This window comes from Lampetra fluviatilis, unplaced genomic scaffold (assembly GCF_964198595.1).
Source record: "Lampetra fluviatilis unplaced genomic scaffold, kcLamFluv1.1 SCAFFOLD_275, whole genome shotgun sequence".
Classification (NCBI taxonomy): Eukaryota; Metazoa; Chordata; class Hyperoartia; order Petromyzontiformes; family Petromyzontidae; genus Lampetra; species Lampetra fluviatilis.
In genome coordinates, this window is record NW_027621263.1 from 88648 (window position 1) to 116013 (window position 27366).

At 54.7% G+C, this 27366-nt stretch overlaps 1 protein-coding gene across 1 annotated transcript; it reads left to right on the top strand.

The window, feature by feature from the left end:
* Window positions 1-619: 619 nt before the first annotated feature.
* Window positions 620-25806, top strand: LOC144955002 (nectin-3-like; the record flags this gene model as incomplete). Its single annotated transcript, XM_078885357.1, has 5 exons — window positions 620-734; window positions 18364-18455; window positions 22374-22509; window positions 23292-23423; window positions 25620-25806. Coding segments are annotated over exons 1-5 (629 nt in total), but the record flags the coding sequence as incomplete, so codon positions are not given.
* Window positions 25807-27366: the final 1560 nt, after the last annotated feature.

Below are 27366 nucleotides of genomic sequence, written 5' to 3' on the forward strand. Positions count from 1 at the left end.
TGTGAGCCTCAGTGCTTAACACTGAACCCTGTGGGAGCCTTAGTCTGGCTCTGTGAGTCTCACTGATTAACACTGAACCCTGTGGGAGCCTCAGTCTGGCTCTGTGAGCCTCAGTGCTTAACACTGAACCCTGTGGGAGCCTTAGTCTGGCTCTGTGAGTCTCACTGATTAACACTGAACCCTGTGGGAGCCTCAGTCTGGCTCTGTGAGCCTCAGTGCTTAACACTGAACCCTGTGGGAGCCTTAGTCTGGCTCTGTGAGTCTCACTGATTAACACTGAACCCTGTGGGAGCCTCAGTCTGGCTCTGTGAGCCTCAAATCGATTCCGCCGTCAACAACGTTGCGAATCGATTCCAACTGCCCCTCAACGCGCGGTCGGAATCGATTCTTGTCGCCCATCGATTCCTCCGTCAACGTTGCAGCTTTATGGATCCCTCTGAGCAGCCGCGAACGAGCGTGCACCTAGCCTGGCACGGGCGGATCGATTGTCTTTGGGTATCAGTGTCGGGGTGGTGGTTGTTGGTGGTTGTGTGTTGGTGGTGGTTGTTGCTGTGGTTGTAGTAGGAATCGATCCGAGTTCGACGATTCGGAATCGACTTGTGTCGGTTGTAATAAATAAATAAATAACGGCACCGACCCCCTCAAAAAAACAATGGCGGCGGCCGTGAGGCATCTTCCGTCAGCCGCCTCGTACCTCTGCCTACTCTTCCTTTTCATCGTCATCGCCTCACCCGGTGAGTGACAGAGAGTTGCGGGGGGGGGTGGGCGGAGAGCTGCGGATGGCCCCGTGCCCGGAACGTCGGTCCAGCCGTCTTTCTCTCGCGGTTAAAGACCGCCTCAGGGAGTCGATTGGATTTCGTAATGCGGATTGGCAGGGGCGGACCCCCCTTGTTTGGAATTCGCAGCCCGGATTGGCGCGAGGGGTTGACGGGTTGAGTGAGGCGTTCGGGGGTGGTCCCTTCGGCGAAATGAATCTTGAAGGCTTTGTTGTTTTCCGGTTTTTTATTTCTCCGTTTCGTTCTTCGCGCGCGGTTTTGCAAGTCGGCAAAGTCGGGCGATTTTCCCCGTCGACGACAACGTCGGCCGCGTGCAGATGCGACTTTTATTTATTTCGTTGTGGATTTTCGTAGCAAACATTTTTTTCCGAATTAAAAAAATTTTCGCGTCGTATGAATCGCCGTGATTTGTTTCCCACCCCCGGTAGAGGTGGGGGTGGTGGGTGGATAACGATGTAAAATGACATTATTTTATAATTATTATTTCAAATGTCTTATTCTTCAACGCGGTCGTTTGAACTCGTTTCCATTCGCGATGTTTTACTCTCTCCGGAGATGTCGACGATTTATTTTACGGATTTCTATCCATCGCGTTATCGTTTAATTAAAAAAATAAACCTCCTCATACACCCCACAGTGTTTGGAAATGGTTGCATTGATTGGCAATGGGCGGTTACACAGGCACAGACAAAGCTCCCCCAGGTAGCCTCTAGCAGGGCTGTGGGGGCAAGTGCAGTTACACAGACACAGACAAAGCTCCCCCAGGTAGCCTCTAGCAGGGCTGTGGGGGCAAGTGCAGTTGCAAAGACACAGACAAAGCTCCCCCAGGTAGCCTCTAGCAGGGCTGTAGTGGCAAGTGCAGTTGCACAGACAGATAAAGCTCCCCCAGGTAGCCTCTAGCAGGGCTGTAGGGGCAAGTGCAGTTGCAAAGACACAGACAAAGCGCACACAGGTAGCCTCTAGCAGGGCTGTAGGGGCAAGTGCAGTTACACAGACACAGACAAAGCTCCCCCAGGTAGCCTCTAGCAGGGCTGTAGGGGCAAGTGCAGTTGCACAGACACAGGCAAAGCTCCCCCAGGTAGCCTCTAGCAGGGCTGTAGTGGCAAGTGCAGTTGCACAGACAGATGAAGCTCCCCCAGGTAGCCTCTAGCAGGGCTGTAGGGGCAAGTGCAGTTGCACAGACACAGACAAAGCTCCCCCAGGTAGCCTCTAGCAGGGCTGTAGGGGCAAGTGCAGTTGCACAGACACAGGCAAAGCTCCCCCAGGTAGCCTCTAGCAGGGCTGTAGTGGCAAGTGCAGTTGCACAGACAGATGAAGCTCCCCCAGGTAGCCTCTAGCAGGGCTGTAGGGGCAAGTGCAGTTGCACAGACACATACAAAGCTCCCCCAGGTAGCCTCTAGCTGGGCTGTAGGGGCAAGTGCAGTTACACAGACACAGCCAAAGCTCCCCCAGGTAGCCTCTAGCAGGGCAGTAGGGGCAAGTGCAGTTGCACAGACACATACAAAGCTCCCCCAGGTAGCCTCTAGCAGGGCTGTAGGGGCAAGTGCTGTTACACAGACAGGCAAAGCTCCCCCAGGTAGCCTCTAGCAGGGCAGTAGGGGCAAGTGCAGTTGCACAGACACAGACAAAGCTCCTCCAGGTAGCCTCTAGCAGGGCTGTAGGGGCAAGTGCAGTTGCACAGACACAGACAAAGCTCCCCGATGTAGCCTCTAGCAGGGCTGTAGGGGCAAGTGCAGTTGCACAGACACAGACAAAGCTCCCCGAGGTAGCCTCTAGCAGGGCTGTAGGGGCAAGTGCTGTTACACAGACAGACAAAGCTCCCCCAGGTAGCCTCTAGCAGGGCTGTAGGGGCAAGTGCAGTTGCACAGACACATACAAAGCTCCCCCAGGTAGCCTCTAGCTGGGCTGTAGGGGCAAGTGCAGTTACACAGACACAGCCAAAGCTCCCCCAGGTAGCCTCTAGCAGGGCAGTAGGGGCAAGTGCAGTTGCACAGACACATACAAAGCTCCCCCAGGTAGCCTCTAGCTGGGCTGTAGGGGCAAGTGCTGTTACACAGACACAGCCAAAGCTCCCCCAGGTAGCCTCTAGCAGGGCAGTAGGGGCAAGTGCAGTTGCACAGACACATACAAAGCTCCCCCAGGTAGCCTCTAGCAGGACTGTAGGGGCAAGTGCTGTTACACAGACAGGCAAAGCTCCCCCAGGTAGCCTCTAGCAGGGCAGTAGGGGCAAGTGCAGTTACACACACAGACAAAGCTCCCCCAGGTAGCCTCTAGCAGGGCTGTAGGGGCAAGTGCAGTTACACAGACACAGACAAAGCTCCCCCAGGTAGCCTCTAGCAGGGCTGTAGGGGCAAGTGCAGTTACACACACAGACAAAGCTGTGTGTGTAACTGCATCAGCATCATCATCAGTATCATCAGTAGCATCATCATCAGTAGCATCATCATCATCATCATTAGTATCATCATCATCAGTAGCATCATCAACATCAGTAGCATCATCATCATCAGTATCATCAGTAGCATCATCATCAGTAGCATCATCATCATCAGTAGCATCATCAGCAGCATCATCAGTAGCATCGTCATCATCATCAGTATCATCAGTAGCATCATCATCATCAGTATCAGCATCATCATCAGTATCAGCATCATCATCAGTATCATCAGTAGCATCATCATCATCAGTATCATCATCAGCATCATCAGTAGCATCATCAGCAGCATCATCAGTAGCATCATCATCAGTATCATCATCAGCATCATCAGTAGCATCATCATCAGCATCATCAGCATCATCAGTAGCATCATCAGCATCATCATCATCACCAGCATCGTCAGTATCATCATCAGCAGTAGCAGCATCATCATCATCATCAGTAGCAGCATCATCATTAGTAGCATCATCATCATCAGTATCATCATCATTAGCAGCATCGTCAGTATCATCAGCAGCATCATCATTAGCAGCATCATCATCAGTAGCATCATCATCATCATCAGTATCATCATCATTAGCAGCATCGTCAGTATCATCAGCAGCATCATCATCATCATCATTAGCAGCATCATCATCATTAGCAGCATCATCATCAGCAGCATCATCATCATCATCATTAGCAGCATCATCATCAGTAGCATCATCATCATCATCAGTAGCATCATCAGTAGCATCATCATTAGCATCATCAGCATCATCATCATCAGTAGCATCATCATCAGCATCATCAGCATCAGCATCATCAGCATCATCATCATCAGTAGCATCATCATCAGTAGCATCATCATCAGCATCATCATCATCAGCATCATCATCATCAGTAGCATCATCAGCATCATCATCATCAGCATCATCATCATCAGCATCATCATCAGTAGCATCATCATCAGCATCATCATCATCAGCATCATCAGCATCATCATCATCAGTAGCATCATCATTAGCATCATCAGCATCATCATCAGCATCATCATCATCAGTAGCATCATCAGCATCATCAGCATCATCATCATCATCAGTAGCATCATCATTAGCATCATCATCATCAGTAGCATCATCATCAGCATCATCATCATCAGCATCATCAGCATCATCATCAGCATCATCATCAGCATCATCATCATCAGTAGCATCATCATTAGCATCATCATCATCAGTAGCATCAGCATCATCATCATCAGCATCATCAGCATCATCATCAGCATCATCATCAGCATCATCATCATCAGTAGCATCATCAGCATCATCATCATCAGCATCATCATCAGCATCATCATCAGCATCATCATCATCAGTAGCATCATCAGCATCATCAGCATCATCATCATCAGCATCATCATCATCAGCATCATCATCAGCATCATCATCATCAGCATCATCAGCATCATCATCATCAGTAGCATCATCATCATCAGCATCATCAGCATCATCATCATCATCAGTAGCATCATCATTAGCATCATCATCATCAGCATCATCATCATCAGTAGCATCATCATCAGCATCATCATCATCAGCATCATCATCATCAGCATCATCATCATCAGTAGCATCATCATCAGCATCATCATCATCAGCATCATCATCAGCATCATCATCATCAGCATCATCATCATCAGTAGCATCATCAGTAGCATCATCATCATCATCATCAGCATCATCATCATCAGTAGCATCATCAGCATCATCAGCATCATCATCATCAGCATCATCATCATCAGCATCATCATCATCAGTAGCATCATCAGTAGCATCATCATCAGCATCATCATCATCAGCATCATCATCATCAGCATCATCATCATCAGTAGCATCATCAGTAGCATCATCAGCATCATCATCATCAGCATCATCAGCATCATCATCATCAGCATCACCAGTAGCATCATCATTAGCATCATCATCATCATCATCAGCATCATCATCATCATCAGCATCATCATCATCAGTAGCATCATCATCAGCATCATCATCATCAGCATCATCATCATCAGCATCATCATCATCAGCATCATCATCATCAGCATCATCATCATCATCAGCATCATCATCATCAGCATCATCATCATCAGCATCATCAGCATCATCATCATCATCAGCATCATCATCAGCATCATCATCATTAGCATCATCATCAGCATCATCATCATCAGTAGCATCATCATCATCAGCATCATCATCATCATCAGCATCATCAGCATCATCATCATCAGCATCATCATCAGCATCATCATCATCAGCATCATCATCATCAGCATCATCATCATCAGCATCATCATCATCATCATCAGTAGCATCATCATCATCATCAGCATCATCATCAGCATCATCATCATCATCAGCATCATCATCAGTATCAGCATCATCATCAGCATCATCATCATCAGCATCATCATCATCATCAGCATCATCATCAGCATCATCATCATCATCAGCATCATCATCAGTAGCATCATCATTAGCATCATCAGTATCATCATCATCATCATCAGCATCATCATCATCATCAGTAGCATCATCATCATCATCATCAGCATCATCATTAGCATCATCATCATCAGCATCATCATCATCAGCATCATCATCATCAGCATCATCATTAGCATCATCATCATCAGCATCATCATCATCAGTAGCATCATCATTAGCATCATCAGTATCATCATCATCATCATCAGTAGCATCATCAGTATCATCATCATCATCATCAGCATCATCATCATCATCAGTAGCATCATCATCATCATCAGTAGCATCATCATTAGCATCATCATCATCATCAGTAGCATCATCATTAGCATCATCAGTATCAGCATCATCATCATCAGCATCATCAGCATCATCATCATCAGCATCATCAGTAGCATCATCATTATCAGCATCATCAGTAGCATCATCATTAGCATCATCATTATCAGCATCATCATCATCAGCATCATCAGCATCATCATCATCAGCATCATCAGCATCATCATCATCAGCATCATCAGTAGCATCATCATTAGCATCATCATCATCAGCATCATCATCAGTATCATCATCAGCATCATCATCATCATTAGCATCATCATCATCAGCATCATCATCATCAGCATCATCATCAGCATCATCATCAGCATCATCATCATCATCAGCATCATCATCATCATTAGCATCATCATCATCAGCATCATCATCATCATTAGCATCATCATCATCAGCATCATCATCAGCATCATCATCATCATCATCAGCATCATCATCATCATCAGCATCATTAGCATCATCAGTATCAGCATCATCATCAGCATCATCAGCATCATCATCATCATCAGCATCATCATCATCAGCATCATCATCATTAGCATCATCAGTATCAGCATCATCATCAGCAGTGCGACGATGACGACGATGCTGCTGATTATGAAGGGTAGCGTGTACGTGCTGATGAGTATTGATTATTTATGATTATCGATTATTATTGATGATTGATTATGAGTATCGATGATGATTGATGATTATTGATGATTGATTATTGATGATTATCGATGATTATTGATGATGATTCACTCGGTGTGTGTGGCGCTCCCCGAGGTCCACTCGGCCTTAAATCGGCGGTGGTGGTGGTGTAGTGGTGGTGGTAGTGTGGTGGTGGTGTAGTAATAGTAGTGGTGGTGTGGTGGTGGTGGTGTGGTGGTGGTGGTGGTGGTGTAGTGGTGGTGGTGTAGTAATAGTAGTGGTGGTGGTGGTGTAGTGGTGGTGTTGATGGTGGTGGTGTATTGGTGGTGGTGTAGTAATAGTAGTGGTGGTGTGGTGGTGGTGGTGTAGTGGTGGTGTTGATGGTGGTGGTGTATTGGTGGTGGTGTAGTAATAGTAGTGGTGGTGTGGTGGTGGTGGTGTAGTGGTGGTGTTGATGGTGGTGGTGTAGTGGTGGTGTTGATGGTGGTGGTGTAGTGGTGGTGGTGTAGTGGTGGTGGTGTAGTGGTGTGATGGTGGTGGTGGTGTGGTGGTGGTGGTGTAGTAATAGTAGTGGTGGTGTGGTTGTGGTGGTTGTGGTGGTGGTGGTGTAGTGGTGGTGTTGATGGTGGTGGTGTAGTGGTGGTGGTGTAGTAATAGTGGTGGTGGTGTAGTGGTGGTGTAGTGGTGGTGGTGTGGTGGTGGTGGTGGTGTAGTGGTGGTGTAGTGGTGGTGGTGTGGTGGTGTTGGTGGTGTAGTGGTGGTGTAGTGGTGTGATGGTGGTGGTGGTGTAGTGGTGGTGGTGTAGTAATAGTAGTGGTGGTGTGGTGGTGGTGGTGTGGTGGTGGTGGTGTAGTGGTGGTGTTGATGGTGGTGGTGTATTGGTGGTGGTGTAGTAATAGTGGTGGTGTAGTGGTGGTGGTTGTGGTGGTTGTGGTGGTGGTGGTGTAGTGGTGGTGTTGATGGTGGTGGTGTAGTGGTGGTGGTGTAGTAATAGTGGTGGTGTAGTGGTGGTGGTTGTGGTGGTTGTGGTGGTGGTGGTGTAGTGGTGGTGTTGATGGTGGTGGTGTAGTGGTGGTGGTGTAGTAATAGTGGTGGTGGTGTAGTGGTGGTGTAGTGGTGGTGGTGTGGTGGTGTTGGTGGTGTAGTGGTGGTGGTTGTGGTGGTTGTGGTGGTGGTGGTGTAGTGGTGGTGGTGTAGTAATAGTGGTGGTGGTGTGGTGGTGGTGTGGTGGTGGTGGTGTAGTAATAGTGGTGGTGGTGTAGTGGTGGTGTGGTGGTGGTGGTGTTGGTGGTGTAGTGGTGGTGGTGTAGGTGTGCTGGTAGTGGTGGTTGTGGTGGTAGTTGTGGTGGTTGTTGTGGTGGTGGTGTAGTAATGGTGGTGGTGGTGGTTGTGGTGTAGTGATGGTGGTAGTTGTGGTTGTGGTGTTGGTGTAGTGGTGGTGGTTGTGGTGGTGTAGTGGTGGTGGTTGTGGTTGTGGTGGTGTAGTAGTGGTGGTGTAGTGGTGGTGTAGTGAACATCTCCAGCACTGGGAGAGACAAAGACGGCCGGGCGTGGTGCTGCTGCTACTCGCTACTAACAGCACTTGCCCCTACAGCCCTGCTAGAGGCTACCTGGGGAGCTTTGTCTGTGTCTGTGTAGCTGCACTTGCCCCTACAACCCTGCTAGAGGCTACCTGGGGCAGCTTTGTCTGTGTCTGTGAAACTGCACTTGCCCCTACAACCCTGCTAGAGGCTACCTGGGGCAGCTTTGTCTGTGTCTGTGCAACTGCACTTGCCCCTACAACCCTGCTAGAGGCTACCTGGGGCAGCTTTGTCTGTGTCTGTGTAACTGCACTTGCCCCTACAGCCCTGCTAGAGGCTACCTGGGGGAGCTTTGTCTGTGTCTGTGCAACTGCACTTGCCCCTACAACCCTGCTAGAGGCTACCTGGGGCAGCTTTGTCTGTGTCTGTGCAACTGCACTTGCCCCTACAGCCCTGCTAGAGGCTACCTGGGGGAGCTTTGTGTGAATGTGTGAGTGTGTGAGTGTATGAGTGAGTGAGTGTATGAGTGAGTGAGTGTATGAATGAGTGAGTGGGTGAGTGAGTGAGTGTGTGAGTGTGTGAGTGAGTGAGTGTATGAGTGAGTGAGTGTATGAGTGTGTGAGTGAGTGAGTGTATGAATGAGTGAGTGGGTGAGTGAGTGAGTGTGTGAGTGTGTGAGTGTATGAGTGAGTGGGTGAATGAATGAGTGAGTGGGTGAGTGAGTGAGTGTATGAATGAGTGAGTGGGTGAGTGAGTGTGTGAGTGAGTGTGTGAGTGTGTGAGTGAGTGAGTGAGTGTGTGAGTGTGTGAGTGTGTGAGTGAGTGAGTGAGTGTGTGAGTGTGTGAGTGAGTGAGTGTATGAATGAGTGAGTGGGTGAGTGAGTGAGTGTGTGAGTGTGTGAGTGTATGAGTGAGTGGGTGAATGAATGAGTGAGTGGGTGAGTGAGTGAGTGTATGAATGAGTGAGTGGGTGAGTGAGTGTGTGAGTGAGTGAGTGTATGAGTGAGTGTATGAGTGAGTGAGTGTATGAGTGAGTGAGTGTATGAGTGAGTGAGTGTATGAGTGAGTGGGTGAGTGAGTGAGTGTATGAATGAGTGAGTGGGTGAGTGAGTGTGTGAGTGAGTGAGTGTATGAGTGAGTGTATGAGTGAGTGAGTGTATGAGTGAGTGTGTGAGTGAGTGTGTGTGTGTGTGAGTGAGTGTGTGAGTGAGTGAGTGTGTGAGTGAGTGAGTGTATGAGTGAGTGAGTGTATGAGTGAGTGAGTGTATGAGTGAGTGGGTGAATGAGTGAGTGTGTGTGTGTGTGAGTGTATGAGTGAGTGGGTGAATGAATGAGTGAGTGGGTGAGTGAGTGAGTGTATGAGTGAGTGAGTGAGTGGGTGAGTGAGTGTGTGAGTGAGTGAGTGTATGAGTGAGTGTATGAGTGAGTGTATGAGTGAGTGTGTGAGTGAGTGAGTGTATGAGTGAGTGAGTGTATGAGTGAGTGAGTGAGTGTATGAGTGAGTGTATGAGTGAGTGTATGAGTGAGTGTATGAGTGAGTGAGTGTATGAGTGAGTGAGTGTATGAGTGAGTGAGTGTATGAGTGAGTGAGTGTATGAGTGAGTGAGTGTATGAGTGAGTGAGTGTATGAGTGAGTGAGTGTATGAGTGAGTGAGTGTATGCGTGAGTGAGTGTATGAGTGAGTGAGTGTATGAGTGAGTGTATGAGTGAGTGAGTGTATGAGTGAGTGAGTGAGTGTATGCGTGAGTGAGTGTATGAGTGAGTGAGTGTATGAGTGTGTGTGTGAGTGTGTGAGTGTATGAGTGAGTGAGTGTATGAGTGAGTGAGTGTATGAGTGAGTGAGTGTATGAGTGAGTGAGTGTATGAGTGAGTGAGTGTATGAGTAAGTGAGTGTATGAGTGTTGTGGTTAAATTTCGATGTAAAGCTTTCGTGACTGCAGGGATTCATCTTCTTGGTTCTTTCGGTAAAGTCGTCACGTAGAAGGGAAGTAATAAAATAATAAAAATAAAACATAACAAAATATAAAAAACATAATAAAAATAAAACATAATAAAATATAAAAAAACATAATAAAAATAAAACAAAATAAAATAATTCTCACGACGTTTCGGCTACAACGCAAGCAGAGTGTATGAATGACTGAGTGAATGACTGAGTGAGTGAGTGAATGAATGAGTGAGTGACTGAGTGAGTGGTGTGGGTGGGTGAGTGGGTGAGTGGGTGGGTGAGTGGGTGAGTGGGTGAGTGAGTGAGTGGGTGAGTGGGTGGGTGGGTGGGTGAGTGGGTGAGTGGGTGGGTGGGTGAGTGGGTGAGTGGGTGAGTGAGTGAGTGGGTGAGTGGGTGGGTGGGTGGGTGAGTGGGTGAGTGGGTGGGTGGGTGAGTGGGTGAGTGGGTGAGTGAGTGAGTGGGTGAGTGGGTGGGTGGGTGGGTGAGTGGGTGAGTGGGTGGGTGAGTGGGTGGGTGGGTGAGTGGGTGGGTGAGTGGGTGGGTGGGTGGGTGGGTGGGTGAGTGGGTGGGTGAGTGGGTGGGTGAGTGGGTGAGTGGGTGAGTGAGTGAGTGGGTGAGTGGGTGGGTGAGTGGGTGGGTGAGTGGGTGGGTGAGTGGGTGGGTGAGTGGGTGAGTGAGTGGGTGAGTGGGTGAGTGGGTGGGTGAGTGGGTGAGTGGGTGGGTGAGTGGGTGGGTGAGTGGGTGGGTGGGTGGGTGAGTGGGTGGGTGGGTGAGTGGTGAGTGAGTGAGTGGGTGGGTGGGTGAGTGGGTGGGTGAGTGGGTGAGTGAGTGGGTGAGTGAGTGGGTGAGTGAGCGGGTGAGTGAGCGGGTGAGTGAGCGGGTGAGTGGGTGAGTGAGTGGGTGAGTGAGCGGGTGAGTGAGCGGGTGAGTGAGTGGGTGAGTGAGTGGGTGAGTGAGTGGGTGAGTGGGTGAGTGAGTGGGTGAGTGAGCGGGTGAGTGAGTGGGTGAGTGAGTGGTGAGTGAGTGGGTGAGTGGGTGGGTGAGTGGGTGAGTGAGTGAGTGAGTGGGTGAGTGGGTGGGTGAGTGGGTGGGTGGGTGAGTGAGTGAGTGGGTGAGTGGGTGAGTGAGTGAGTGGGTGGGTGGGTGAGTGAGTGAGTGGGTGACTGAGTGAGTGGGTGAGTGGGTGAGTGAGTGGGTGAGTGAGTGGGTGAGTGGGTGAGTGAGTGGGTGAGTGGGTGAGTGAGTGGGTGAGTGAGCGGGTGAGTGAGTGGGTGAGTGAGCGGGTGAGTGGGTGAGTGAGCGGGTGAGTGAGCGGGTGAGTGAGTGGGTGAGTGAGTGGGTGAGTGAGTGGGTGAGTGGGTGAGTGAGTGGGTGAGTGAGCGGGTGAGTGAGTGGGTGAGTGAGTGGTGAGTGAGTGGGTGAGTGGGTGGGTGAGTGGGTGAGTGAGTGAGTGAGTGGGTGAGTGGGTGGGTGAGTGGGTGGGTGGGTGAGTGAGTGAGTGGGTGAGTGGGTGAGTGAGTGAGTGGGTGGGTGGGTGAGTGAGTGAGTGGGTGACTGAGTGAGTGGGTGAGTGGGTGAGTGGGTGAGTGAGTGGGTGAGTGAGTGGGTGAGTGGGTGAGTGAGTGGGTGAGTGAGTGGGTGAGTGGGTGAGTGAGTGGGTGAGTGGGTGAGTGAGTGGGTGAGTGAGTGGGTGAGTGAGCGGGTGAGTGGGTGAGTGAGTGGGTGAGTGAGCGGGTGAGTGAGCGGGTGAGTGAGTTGGTGAGTGAGTGGGTGAGTGAGTGGGTGAGTGGGTGAGTGAGTGGGTGAGTGAGCGGGTGAGTGAGTGGGTGAGTGAGTGGTGAGTGAGTGGGTGAGTGAGTGGGTGAGTGGGTGAGTGAGTGGGTGAGTGAGCGGGTGAGTGAGTGGGTGAGTGAGTGGTGAGTGAGTGGGTGAGTGGGTGGGTGAGTGGGTGAGTGAGTGAGTGAGTGAGTGAGTGGGTGAGTGGGTGGGTGAGTGGGTGGGTGGGTGAGTGAGTGAGTGGGTGAGTGGGTGAGTGAGTGAGTGGGTGGGTGGGTGAGTGAGTGAGTGGGTGACTGAGTGAGTGGGTGAGTGGGTGAGTGGGTGAGTGAGTGGGTGAGTGAGTGGGTGAGTGGGTGAGTGAGTGGGTGAGTGGGTGAGTGAGTGGGTGAGTGAGTGGGTGAGTGAGTGGGTGAGTGAGCGGGTGAGTGGGTGAGTGAGTGGGTGAGTGAGCGGGTGAGTGAGCGGGTGAGTGAGTGGGTGAGTGAGTGGGTGAGTGAGTGGGTGAGTGGGTGAGTGAGTGGGTGAGTGAGCGGGTGAGTGAGTGGGTGAGTGAGTGGTGAGTGAGTGGGTGAGTGGGTGGGTGAGTGGGTGAGTGAGTGAGTGAGTGGGTGAGTGGGTGGGTGAGTGGGTGGGTGGGTGAGTGAGTGAGTGGGTGAGTGGGTGAGTGAGTGAGTGGGTGGGTGGGTGAGTGAGTGAGTGGGTGACTGAGTGAGTGGGTGAGTGGGTGAGTGGGTGAGTGAGTGGGTGAGTGAGTGGGTGAGTGGGTGAGTGAGTGAGTGAGTGGGTGAGTGGGTGAGTGAGTGGGTGAGTGAGCGGGTGAGTGAGTGGGTGAGTGAGTGGGTGAGTGAGTGAGTGGGTGACTGAGTGAGTGGTGTTTCTCTCTCTCTCTGTCCGTGTCACACCTCAGGACTTCAACCCGGAACTCAGAACTTAGTTGTTACATTGTGAGCTTGTGTCTGTGTGTGTGTCTGTGTGTGTGTGTGTCTGTGTGTGTGTCTGTGTGTGTGTGTCTGTGTGTGTGTCTGTGTGTGTGTGTGTCTGTGTGTGTGTCTGTGTGTGTGTCTGTGTGTGTGTGTGTGTCTGTGTGTGTGTTTGTGTGTATGTGTGTGTGTCTGTGTGTGTCTGTGTGTGTGTCTGTGTGTGTGTGTGTGTGTCTGTGTGTGTGTGTGTGTCTGTGTGTGTGTGTCTGTGTGTGTGTCTGTGTGTGTGTGTCTGTGTGTGTGTGTGTGTCTATATGTGTGTGTGTCTTTGTGTGTGTGTCTTTGTGTGTGTGTCTATATGTCTGTGTGTGTGTGTGTGTGTCTGTGTGTGTGTCTGTGTGTGTGTGTGTCTGTGTGTGTGTGTGTGTCTGTGTGTGTGTCTATATATGTGTGTGTGTGTGTGTGTCTGTGTGTGTGTCTATATGTGTGTGTGTCTGTGTGTGTGTGTCTGTGTGTGTGTGTGTGTCTGTGTGTGTGTGTCTGTGTGTGTGTGTCTGTGTGTGTGTGTGTGTCTGTGTGTGTGTGTCTGTGTGTGTGTTTCTGTGTGTGTGTGTCTGTGTGTGTCTGTGTGTGTGTCTGTGTGTGTCTGTGTGTGTGTGTCTGTGTGTGTGTGTCTGTGTGTGTGTGTCTGAGTGATGTCCACCTGTTCACGCGTCACGCTCAAACTCGGTCACACAGGAGTCACGCATTCCACTCAATTCAGAAATCACACAGACACAGAGAAAGCTCGCCCAGGTAGCCTCTAGCAGGGCTGCAGGGGCAAGTGCAGTTGCACAGACACAGACAAAGCTCCCCCAGGTAGCCTCTAGCAGGGCTGTAGGGGCAAGTGCAGTTGCACAGACACAGACAAAGCTCCCCCAGGTCGCCCTGCTAGAGGCTACCTGGGAGAGCTTTGTCTGTGTGTCTGTTTGTCAGTGATTTCACTGTAATCCTGGTTAAATCTTTTCACGATTTAATATCAACATCACTCCCCTTTTAATCCCTGCGGTGGGAGAGTGAGTGGGTGAGTGAGTGGGTGGGTGGGTGAGTTGGTGAGTGAGTGGGTGGGTGGGTGAGTGGGTGAGTGGGTGGGTGAGTGGGTGAGTGGGTGGGTGAGTGGGTGAGTGGGTGGGTGAGTGGGTGGGCGAGTGAGTGGGGCGAGTGGGTGGGTGGGTGAGTGGGTGAGTGGGTGAGTGAGTGGGTGAGTGAGTGGGTGAGTTGGTGGGTGAGTGGGTGAGTGGGTGGGTGAGTCGGTGAGTGGGTGAGTGGGTGGGTGAGTGGGTGAGTGAGTGAGTGGGTGAGTCGGTGAGTGGGTGGGTGAGTGGGTGAGTGAGTGGGTGGGTGGGTGAGTGGGTGGATGGGTGAGTGGGTGGATGGGTGGGTGGGTGGGTGAGTGAGTGAGTGAGTGGGTGAGTGGGTGGGTGAGTGGGTGAGTGGGTGAGTGAGTGGGTGGGTGAGTGGGTGGGTGGGTGAGTGGGTGAGTGGATGAGTGGGTGAGTGGGTGGGTGAGTGGGTGGGTGAGTGGGTGAGTGGGTGGGTGAGTGGGTGGGTGAGTGGGTGGGCGAGTGAGTGGGGCGAGTGGGTGAGTGGGTGAGTGGGTGAGTGAGTGGGTGAGTGAGTGGGTGAGTTGGTGGGTGAGTGGGTGGGTGGGTGGGTGAGTGGGTGGGTGGGTGAGTGAGTGGGTGAGTCGGTGAGTGGGTGAGTGGGTGGGTGAGTGGGTGAGTGAGTGAGTGGGTGAGTCGGTGAGTGGGTGGGTGAGTGGGTGAGTGAGTGGGTGGGTGGGTGAGTGGGTGGATGGGTGAGTGGGTGGATGGGTGGGTGGGTGGGTGAGTGAGTGAGTGAGTGGGTGGGTGGGTGGGTGAGTGAGTGGGTGAGTGAGTGGGTGGGTGGGTGGGTGAGTGGGTGGGTGGGTGAGTGAGTGGGTGAGTGGGTGGGTGGGTGGGTGGGTGGGTGAGTGAGTGGGTGAGTGGGTGGGTGGGTGGGTGAGTGGGTGGGTGGGTGAGTGAGTGGTTGAGGTGAGTGGGTGAGTGGGTGAGTGGGTGGGTGGGTGGGTGAGTGGGTGGGTGAGTGGGTGAGTGGGTGGGTGGGTGGGTGAGTGGGTGGGTGGGCGAGTGAGTGGGGCGAGTGGGTGGGTGGGTGGGTGAGTGAGTGGGTGGGTGGGTGAGTGGGTGAGTGGGTGGGTGGGTGAGTGGGTGGGTGAGTGGGTGAGTGGGTGAGTGGGTGAGTGAGTGGGTGGGTGAGTGGGTGGGTGAGTGAGTGGGTGAGTGGGTGGGTGAGTGGGTGAGTGAGTGGGTGAGTGAGTGGGTGAGTTGGTGGGTGGGTGGTTGAGTGGGTGGGTGGGTGAGTGAGTGGGTGAGTCGGTGGGTGGGTGGGTGAGTGAGTGAGTGGGTGAGTGGGTGAGTGGGTGGGTGAGTGGGTGAGTGAGTGAGTGGGTGAGTCGGTGAGTGGGTGGGTGAGTGGGTGAGTGAGTGGGTGGGTGAGTGGGTGGGTGAGTGAGTGGGTGGATGGGTGGGTGGGTGGGTGAGTGGGTGAGTGGGTGGGTGGGTGGGTGGGTGGGTGAGGTGAGTGGGTGAGTCAGTGGGTGAGTGGGTGAGTGGGTGAGTGAGTGGGTGGGTGAGTGGGTGGGTGAGTGAGTGGGTGAGTGGGTGGGTGAGTGGGTGAGTGAGTGGGTGAGTGAGTGGGTGAGTTGGTGGGTGGGTGGTTGAGTGGGTGGGTGGGTGAGTGAGTGGGTGAGTCGGTGGGTGGGTGGGTGAGTGAGTGAGTGGGTGAGTGGGTGAGTGGGTGGGTGAGTGGGTGAGTGAGTGGGTGAGTCGGTGAGTGGGTGGGTGAGTGGGTGAGTGAGTGGGTGGGTGAGTGGGTGGGTGAGTGAGTGGGTGGATGGGTGGGTGGGTGGGTGAGTGGGTGAGTGGGTGGGTGGGTGGGTGGGTGAGGTGAGTGGGTGAGTGGGTGGGTGAGTGGGTGGGTGAGTGGGTGGGTGGGTGGGTGAGTGGGTGGGTGGGTGAGTGGGTGGGTGGGTGGGTGAGTGGGTGGGTGGGTGGGTGAGTGGGTGGGTGAGTGAGTAGGTGAGTGAGTGAGTGAGTGGGCGAGTGAGTAGGTGAGTGAGTGAGTGGGCGAGTGGGTGGGTGGGTGAGTGGGCGGGTGAGTGGGTGAGTGAGTGGGCGGGTGGGTGGGTGGGTGAGTAAGTGGGTGGGCGGGTGAGTGGGTGAGTTGGGTGAGTGGGTGAGTGAGTGAGTGGGTGAGTGGGTGGGTGGGTGAGTGGGTGGGTGGGCGTGTGAGTGTATGAGTGAGTGGGTGAGTGGTTGAGGTGGGTGGGTGAGTGGGCGAGTGAGTAGGTGAGTGAGTGAGTGGGCGAGTGAGTGAGTGAGTAGGTGAGTGAGTGAGTAGGTGAGTGGGCGAGTGAGTAGGTGAGTGAGTGGGTGGGTGGGTGAGTGGGCGGGTGAGTGAGTAGGTGAGTGAGTGGGCGGGTGGGTGGGTGGGTGAGTAAGTGGGTGGGCGGGTGAGTGGGTGAGTGAGTTGGGTGAGTGGGTGAGTGGGTGGGTGAGTGGGTGGGTGGGTGAGTGGGTGGGTGGGCGTGTGAGTGTATGAGTGAGTGGTTGAGGTGGGTGGGTGAGTGAGTGAGTGGGCGAGTGAGTAGGTGGGCGGGTGAGTGGGTGAGTGAGTAGGTGAGTGAGTGGGCGGGTGGGTGGGTGAGTGGGTGGGTGGGTGAGTGAGTGGGTGAGTGAGTGGGTGAGTGAGTGGGTGAGTGAGTGGGTGGGTGAGTGGGCGGGTGAGTGAGCGGGTGAGTGAGTGGGTGGGTGAGTGGGTGGGTGAGTGAGTGAGTGGGTGAGTGGGCGAGTGAGTAGGTGGGTGAGTGAGTGGGTGAGTGAGTGGGCGGGTGAGTGAGTGGGTGAGTGAGTGAGTGGGTGAGTGAGTGGGTGAGTGAGTAGGTGGGTGAGTGAATGGGTCAGTGAGTGGGCGGGTGAGTGGGTGAGTGAGTAGGTGAGTGAGTGGGCGGGTGGGTGGGTGGGTGAGTGGTTGAGGTGGGCGGGTGAGTGAGTGGGTGAGTGGTTGAGGTGGGTGGGTGAGTGAGTGAGTGGGCGAGTGAGTAGGTGAGTGAGTAGGTGAGTGAGTGAGTGGGCGAGTGAGTGGGTGGGCGGGTGAGTGGGTGAGTGAGTGGGTGAGTGAGTGGGTGGGTGAGTGAGTGGGTGAGTGAGTGGGTGAGTGAGTGGGTGGGTGAGTGGGTGGGTGGGTGAGTGGGCGGGTGGGTGGGTGGGTGAGTGGGCGGGTGAGTGGGTGAGTGGGCGAGTGAGTAGGTGAGTGAGTGAGTGGGCGAGTGAGTGGGTGAGTGAGTAGGTGAGTGAGTGGGCGGGTGAGTGGGTGAGTGAGTGGGTGAGTGAGTAGGTGAGTGAGTGGGTGAGTGAGTGGGTGAGTGAGTAGGTGAGTGAGTGGGCGGGTGGGTGGGTGGGTGAGTAAGTGGGTGGGCGGGTGAGTGGGTGAGTGAGTTGGGTGAGTGGGTGAGTGGGTGAGTGGGTGGGTAGGCGTGTGAGTGTATGAGTGAGTGGGTGAGTAGTTGAGGTGGGTGGGTGAGTGAGTGGGTGAGTGGGCGAGTGAGTAGGTGAGTTAGTGAGTTGGGTGAATGGGTGAGTGGGTGAGTGAGTAGGTGAGTGAGTGAGTGGGTGGGCGTGTGAGTGTATGAGTGAGTGGGTGAGTAGTTGAGGTGGGTGGGTGAGTGGGCGAGTGAGTGGGTGAGTGAGTGGGTGAGTGGTTGAGGTGGGTGGGTGAGTGGGTGAGTGAGTGGGTGAGTGAGTGGGTGAGTGAGTGGGTGAGTGGTTGAGGTGGGTGAGTGGGTGAGTGAGTGTATGAGTAAGTGGGTGAGTGGTTGAGGTGGGTGGGTGAGTGGGCGAGTGAGTGGTTGAGGTGGGTGGGTGAGTGGGCGAGTGGGTGAGTGAGTGGGTGAGTGGGCGAGTGAGTGGGTGAGTGGGTGAGTGAGTGAGTGAGTGGGTGAGTGGGTGAGTGAGTGGGTGAGTGAGTGGGTGAGTGAGTGGGTGAGTGGTTGAGGTGGGTGGGTGAGTGGGCGAGTGAGTGGTTGAGGTGGGTGGGTGAGTGGGCGAGTGGGTGAGTGAGTGGGTGAGTGGGTGGGTGAGTGGGTGAGTGGGTGAGTGGGTGGGTGAGTGGGTGAGTGGGTGAGTGAGTGGGTGAGTGAGTGGGTGAGTGGGCGAGTGAGTGGGTGAGTGGGCGAGTGAGTGGGTGAGTGAGTGGGTGAGTGAGTGGGTGAGTGAGTGGGTGAGTGAGTGGGTGAGTGGGTGAGTGAGTGGGTGAGTGAGTGGGTGAGTGAGTGGGTGAGTGAGTGGTCGTTGTTGTTGTTTTTGCTTTTAGCTAAAATTGTCTCCCTGTGTCTCTCTGTGTCTCTCTGTGTCTCTCTGTGTGTCTGTGTCTCTCTGTGTGTGTCTGTGTCCGTGTCTCAGCGGCGTTGTCCCAGGCTCCGAGCTGGTTGGACGTGGAACGTCATCTCAGCGTCGTGCAGGGACACAACGCCTCACTCAGATGCACCCTGCAGGTGACACACACACACACAGTGACACACACACACACACAGTGACACACACACACAGTGACACACACACACAGTGACACACACACACACAGTGACACACAGTGACACACACAGTGACACACACACAGTGACACACACACACAGTGACACACACACACAGTGACACACACACACAGTGACACACACACACACAGAGACACACAGTGACACACACAGTGACACACACACAGTGACACACACACACAGTGACACACACACACAGTGACACACACACACAGTGACACACACACACACACACAGAGACACACAGTGACACACACAGTGACACACACACACAGTGACACACACACACAGTGACACACACACACAGTGACACACACACACACAGAGACACACAGTGACACACACAGTGACACACACACAGTGACACACACACACAGTGACACACACACACAGTGACACACACACACACACACAGAGACACACAGTGACACACACAGTGACACACACACACACACAGTGACACACACACACAGTGACACACACACACAGTGACACACACACACACACACACACAGAGACACACAGTGACACACACAGTGACACACACACACAGTGACACACACACACAGTGACACACACACACACACACAGAGACACACAGTGACACACACAGTGACACACACACACAGTGACACACACACACAGTGACACACACACACACACACAGAGACACACAGTGACACACACAGTGACACACACACAGTGACACACACAGTGACACACACACAGTGACACACACACACACACAGTGACACACACAGTGACACACACACACACAGTGACACACACACACACAGTGACACACTGACACACACAGTGACACACTGACACACACAGTGACACACACACAGTGACACACACACACAGTGACACACACACACAGTGACACACACACACAGTGACACACACACACACACAGTGATACACACACACACACAGTGACACACACACACAGTGACACACACACACAGTGACACACACACACACAGTGATACACACACACACAGTGACACACACACACAGTGACACACACACACAGTGACACACACACACAGTGACACACACACACAGTGACACACACACACAGTGACACACACACACAGTGACACACACACACACACAGTGACACACACACACACACAGTGACACACACACACACACAGTGACACACACACACACACAGTGACACACACACACACACACAGTGACACACACACACACACAGTGACACACACACAGTGACACACACACACACACACACACACAGTGACACACACACACACACACACAGTGACACACACACACAGTGACACACACACACAGTGACACACACACACACAGTGACACACACACACACAGTGACACACACACACACAGTGACACACACACACACACAGTGACACACACACACACACACAGTGACACACACACACACAGTGACACACACACACACACAGTGACACACACACACACACAGTGACACACACACACAGTGACACACACACACACACACACAGTGACACACACACACAGTGACACACACACACAGTGACACACACACACACAGTGACACACACACACACAGTGACACACACACACACAGTGACACACACACACAGTGACACACACACACAGTGACACACACACAGTGACACACACACAGTGACACACACACAGTGACACACACACACACACAGTGACACACACAGACACACACACAGTGACACACACAGTGACACACACACAGTGACACACACACACACAGTGACACACACAGTGACACACACACACAGTGACACACACACACAGTGACACACACACACAGTGACACACACACACACACAGTGACACACAGTGACACACACACACACAGTGACACACACACACACAGTGACACACACAGTGACACACACACACACAGTGACACACACAGTGACACACACACAGTGACACACACACACACACACAGTGACACACACACAGTGACACACACAGTGACACACACAGTGACACACACACACAGTGACACACACACACAGTGACACACACACAGTGACACACACACACACACAGTGACACACACACAGTGACACACACAGTGACACACACACAGACACACACACACAGTGACACACACACACAGTGACACACACACAGTGACACACACACACACAGTGACACACACACAGTGACACACACACAGTGACACACACACAGACACACACACACAGTGACACACACAGTGACACACACACAGTGACACACACACACAGTGACACACACAGTGACACACACACACAGTGACACACACACAGTGACACACACACAGTGACACACACACAGACACACACACACACAGTGACACACACACAGTGACACACACACACAGTGACACACACACAGTGACACACACACAGTGACACACACACAGACACACACACACAGTGACACACACAGTGACACACACACAGTGACACACACACACAGTGACACACACAGTGACACACACACACACAGTGACACACACACACAGTGACACACACACAGTGACACACACACACACAGTGACACACACAGTGACACACACACACAGTGACACACACACAGAGACACACACAGTGACACACACACACAGTGACACACACACACACACACAGTGACACACACACACACACAGTGACACACACACACAGTGACACACACACACACAGTGACACACACACACACAGTGACACACACACACAGACACACAGTGACACACACACACACACAGTGACACACACACACAGTGACACACACAGTGACACACACAGTGACACACACACACAGTGACACACACACAGAGACACACACTCTCTGTGTGTGTCTCTGTATCTTTCTGTGTGTCTCTGTATCTATCTGTGTCTCACTGTGTGTCTGTGTCTCACTGTGTGTGTGTCTCACTGTGTGTGTCTCTCTGTGTGTCTCTGTGTCTCTCTGTGTGTGACTCTGTGTGTGTCTCTGTGTTTCTCTGTGTCTCACTGTGTGTGTGTCTCACTGTGTGTGTCTCTCTGTGTGTCTCTGTGTCTCTCTGTGTGTGTCTCTGTGTGTGTCTCTGTGTTTCTCTGTGTCTCACTGTGTGTGTGTCTCTCTGCGTGTGTCTCACTGTGTGTGTCTCACTGTGTGTGTCTTTGTGTGTCTCTGTGTGTCTCACTGTGTGTCTCTGTCTGTGTGTCTCTGTCTGTGTGTCTCTGTGTGTCTCTCTGTGTGTCTCACTGTGTGTGTCTCTGTGTCTCACTGTGTGTGTCTCTGTGTCTCACTGTGTGTCTCTGTCTCTCTGTGTGTGTCTCTGCGTGTGTCTCACTGTGTGTGTCTCTGTGTCTCACTGTGTGTGTCTGTCTCACTGTGTCTCTGTGTCTCACTGCGTGTGTCTCACTGTGTGTGTCTCACTGTGTGTGTCTTTGTGTGTCTCTGTGTGTCTCTCTCTGTGTGTCTCACTGTGTGTCTCTGTCTGTGTGTCTCTGTCTGTGTGTCTCTGCGTGTGTCTCTCTGTGTGTCTCACTGTGTGTGTCTCTGTGTCTCACTGTGTGTCTCTGTCTCTCTGTGTATGTCTCTGCGTGTGTCTCTCTGTGTGTCTCACTGTGTGTGTCTCTGTGTCTCACTGTGTGTCTCTGTCTCTCTATGTGTGTCTCACTGTGTGTCTCTGTGTGTGTCTCTGTGTCTCACTGTGTGTGTCTCACTGTGTGTCTCTGTGTGTGTCTCTGTGTCTCACTGTGTGTGTCTCACTGTGTGTCTCTGTGTGTGTCTCTGTGTCTCACTGTGTGTGTCTCACTGTGTGTCTCTGTGTCTCTGTGTCTCTCTGCGTGTGTCTCTCTGCAGAGCGATGAGGCGGTGAGTCAGGTGACGTGGAGTTTCCGTCCGTCTCTGTCCGACTCGTCTGTCCACGTGGCCACCAAGAGCCAGCTGTTTGGTAGCAGCGTGTCTACCTCCTACTTAGACAGGGCTACCTTCACTGGTGAGACACACACACACAGACACACACAGACACACACACACAGACACACACTCAGACACACACTCAGACACACACACAGACACACACACAGACACACACACACAGACACACACACACAGACAGACACACACACACAGACACACACACACAGACAGACAGACAGACACACACACACAGACAACTAAACAGCCAACGGATTGTTCCTGCTGTGTCTACCTACCCTGTCTCTCTCTCCCCGTGTGTCTCCCTGCCCTGTCTCTGTGTCTACCTACCCTGTCTCTGTGTCTACCTGCCCTGTCTCTCTCTCCCCGTGTGTCTCCCTGCCCTGTCTCTGTGTCTACCTGCCCTGTCTCTGTGTCTCTCTGCCCTGTCTCTCTCTCCCCGTGTGTCTCCCTGCCCTGTCTCTGTGTCTACCTGCCTTGTCTCTCTCTCCCCGTGTGTCTCCCTGCCCTGTCTCTGTGTCTACCTGCCCTGTCTCTGTGTCTACCTGCCCTGTCTCTCTCTCCCCGTGTGTCTCCCTGCCCTGTTTCTGTGTCTACCTGCCTTGTCTCTCTCTCCCCGTGTGTCTCCCTACCCTGTCTCTGTGTCTACCTACCCTGTGTCTCTCTCCCCGTGTGTCTCCCTGCCCTGTCTCTGTGTCTACCTGCCTTGTCTCTCTCTCCCCGTGTGTCTACCTACCCTGTCTCTGTGTCTACCTGCCTTGTCTCTCTCTCCCCGTGTGTCTCCCCGCCCTGTCTCTGTGTCTACCTGCCCCGTGTCTCTCTCCCCGTGTGTCTGCGTAGACCCTCAGGACGTGTCCGACGGCTCTCTGTCCGTGCGCTCCGTGTCGCTGTCCGACGAGGGCGTCTTCACCTGCGACTTCACCCTGTTCCCCTCCGGGTCCATCACGGGAGAGACGCAGCTGCAAATACTCGGTGAGGGACACGGGGGAGAGAGACACGGGGAGAGAGACACGGGGGAGAGAGACACGGGGAGAGAGACACGGGGAGAGAGACACGGGGAGAGAGACACGGGGAGAGAGACACGGGGAGAGAGAGAGAGAGACACGGGGAGAGAGACACGGGGAGAGACGGGGAGAGAGACACGGGGAGAGAGACACGGGGAGAGAGAGACACGGGGAGAGAGACACGGGGAGAGAGAGACACGGGGAGAGAGACACGGGGAGAGAGAGACACGGGGAGAGACACGGGGAGAGAGACACGGGGAGAGAGACACGGGGAGAGAGACACGGGGAGAGAGACACGGGGAGAGAGAGACACGGGGAGAGAGACACGGGGAGAGAGACACGGGGAGAGAGACACGGGGAGAGAGACACGGGGAGAGAGACACGGGGAGAGAGACACGGGGAGAGAGAGAGAGAGACACGGGGAGAGAGACACGGGGAGAGACGGGGAGAGAGACACGGGGAGAGAGACACGGGGAGAGAGACACGGGGAGAGAGACACGGGGAGAGAGAGACACGGGGAGAGAGACACGGGGAGAGAGAGACACGGAGAGAGAGACACGGGGAGAGAGACACGGGGAGAGAGACACGGGGAGAGAGACACGGGGAGAGAGACACGGGGAGAGAGACACGGGGAGAGAGACACGGGGAGAGAGACACGGGGAGAGAGACACGGGGAGAGAGACACGGGGAGAGAGACACGGGGAGAGAGACACGGGGAGAGAGACACGGGGAGAGAGACACGGGGGGAGAGAGACACGGGGAGAGAGACACGGGGAGAGAGACACGGGGAGAGAGACACGGGGAGAGAGACACGGGGAGAGAGACACGGGGAGAGAGACACGGGGAGAGAGACACGGGGAGAGAGACACGGGGAGAGAGACACGGGGAGAGAGACACGGGGAGAGAGACACGGGGAGAGAGACACGGGGAGAGAGACACGGGGAGAGAGACACGGGGAGAGAGACACGGGGAGAGAGACACGGGGAGAGAGAGAGAGAGACACGGGGGGAGAGAGACACGGGGAGAGAGACACGGGGAGAGAGACACGGGGAGAGAGACACGGGGAGAGAGACACGGGGAGAGAGACACGGGGAGACGGAGAGAGAGAGAGACACGGGGAGAGAGACACGGGGAGAGAGACACGGGGAGAGAGACACGGGGAGAGAGACACGGGGAGAGAGACACGGGGAGAGAGACACGGGGAGAGAGACACGGGGAGAGAGACACGGGGAGAGAGACACGGGGAGAGAGACACGGGGAGAGAGACACGGGGAGAGAGACACGGGGAGAGACACGGGGAGAGAGACACGGGGAGAGAGACACGGGGAGAGAGACACGGGGAGAGAGACACGGGGAGAGAGACACGGGGAGAGAGACACGGGGAGAGAGACACGGGGAGAGAGACACGGGGAGAGAGACACGGGGAGAGAGACACGGGGAGAGAGACACGGGGAGAGAGACACGGGGAGAGAGACACGGGGAGAGACTGGGAGAGAGACACGGGGAGAGAGACACGGGGAGAGACGGGGAGAGAGACACGGGGAGAGAGACACGGGGGGAGAGAGACACGGGGGGAGAGAGACACGGGGAGAGAGACACGGGGAGAGAGACACGGGGAGAGAGACACGGGGAGAGAGACACGGGGAGAGAGACACGGGGGAGAGAGAGACACGGGGAGAGAGAGACGGGGAGAGAGAGACGGGGAGAGAGACACGGGGATAGAGACACGGGGATAGAGACACGGGGAGAGAGACACGGGGAGAGCGACTAAGTGGCGGTGACGTCACCACGACGCTTGTGCCAGGCCATGTGCACCCTGAGGCCACGTGAAGTGTCGAACGCCCGCTGGCAGGAGGTCACGGGGCAGACCCAGGTGCCACGGGTCGACTGACCGAGATGACACACAGACACACACACACACAGACACACACACACACAGACACACACACAGACACACACACACACAGACACACACACAGACACACACACACACAGACACACACACAGACACACACACACACAGACACACACACACACACAGACACACACACTCACCCACACTCACCCACACACTCACACACACTCACACACACACTCACACACACTCACCCACACACAGACACACACACACTCACACACACTAATCCCTCCCCCCCCCCCCCAGTCCGTCCTGTCATCTCATTGGTTCCCAGCTCAGCCCCCCTCGTTGCCGGGGAGCCCCCATTGGTTGCCGGGCTGTGCCGGGCGGCCAATGGGAAGCCGGCAGCCGTGGTCACGTGGTCGGGCCTGGGGCAAGGCCCCGCCCCCGTTGTCACGGAGACCGCCAACGCTGACGGAACGGTGAGAGGGTGGTGAGGGTGGTGAGGGTGGTGAGGGTGGTGAGTGGTGGTGAGGGTGGTGAGGGTGGTGAGGGAGGTGAGGGTGGTGAGTGTGGTGAGGGTGGTGAGGGAGGTGAGGGTGGTGAGGGTGGTGAGGGATGTGAGGGTGGTGAGGGAGGTGAGGGTGGTGAGTGTGGTGAGGGTGGTGAGGGTGGTGAGGGAGGTGAGGGTGGTGAGGGTGGTGAGGGAGGTGAGGGTGGTGAGGGAGGTGAGGGTGGTGAGTGTGGTGAGGGTGGTGAGGGTGGTGAGGGTGGTGAGGGAGGTGAGGGTGGTGAGGGTGGTGAGGGAGGTGAGGGTGGTGAGGGTGGTGAGGGTGGTGAGGGAGGTGAGGGTGGTGGGGGTGGTGGGGGTGGTGGGGGTGGTGAGGGTGGTGAGGGTGGTGAGGGTGGTGAGGGTGGTGAGGGTGGTGAGGGTGGTGGGGGTGGTGAGGGTGGTGGGGGGTGGTGAGGGTGGTGAGGGTGGTGAGGGTGGTGAGGGTGGTGAGGGTGGTGGGGGTGGTGAGGGTGGTGAGGGTGGTGAGGGTGGTGAGGGTGGTGGGGGTGGTGAGGGTGGTGGGGGTGGTGAGGGTGGTGGGGGTGGTGAGGGTGGTGAGGGTGGTGAGGGTGGTGAGATTGGTGGGGGTGGTGAGGGTGGTGAGGGTGGTGAGGGTGGTGGGGGTGGTGAGGGTGGTGAGGGTGGTGAGGGTGGTGGGGGTGGTGAGTGTGGTGAGGGTGGTGAGGGTGGTGAGGGTGGTGAGGGAGGTGAGGGTGGTGAGGGTGGTGAGGGAGGTGAGGGTGGTGAGGGTGGTGAGGGTGGTGAGGGTGGTGAGGGAGGTGAGGGTGGTGGGGGTGGTGGGGTGGTGGGGGTGGTGAGGGTGGTGGGGGTGGTGGGGGTGGGGGTGGTGGGGGTGGTGGGGGTGGTGAGGGTGGTGAGGGTGGTGAGGGTGGTGGGGGTGGTCGGGGTGGTGAGTGTGGTGGGGGTGGTGGGGGTGGTGGGGGTGGTGAGGGTGGTGGGGGTGGTGGGGGTGGTGGGGGTGGTGAGGGTGGTGGGGGTGGTGGGGGTGGTGAGGGTGGTGGGGGTGGTGGGGGTGGTGGGGGTGGTGAGGGTGGTGAGGGTGGTGAGGGTGGTGAGGGAGGTGGGGGTGGTGGGGGTGGTGGGGGTGGTGGGGGTGGTGAGGGTGGTGAGGGTGGTGGGGGTGGTGGGGGGTGGTGGGGGTGGTGAGGGTGGTGAGGGTGGTGAGTGGTGAGGGTGGTGGGGGTGGTGGGGGTGGTGGGGGTGGTGGGGGTGGTGAGGGTGGTGAGGGTGGTGGGGGTGGTGGGGGGTGGTGAGGGTGGTGGGGGTGGTGAGGGTGGTGAGGGTGGTGGGGGGGTGGTGAGGGTGGTGGGGGGTGGTGGGGGGTGGTGAGGGTGGTGAGGGTGGTGAGTGGTGAGGGTGGTGGGGGTGGTGAGGGTGGTGAGGGAGGTGAGTGGTGAGGGTGGTGGGGGTGGTGAGGGTGGTGAGGGTGGTGGGGGTGGTGGGGGTGGTGAGGGTGGTGAGGGTGGTGGGGGTGGTGGG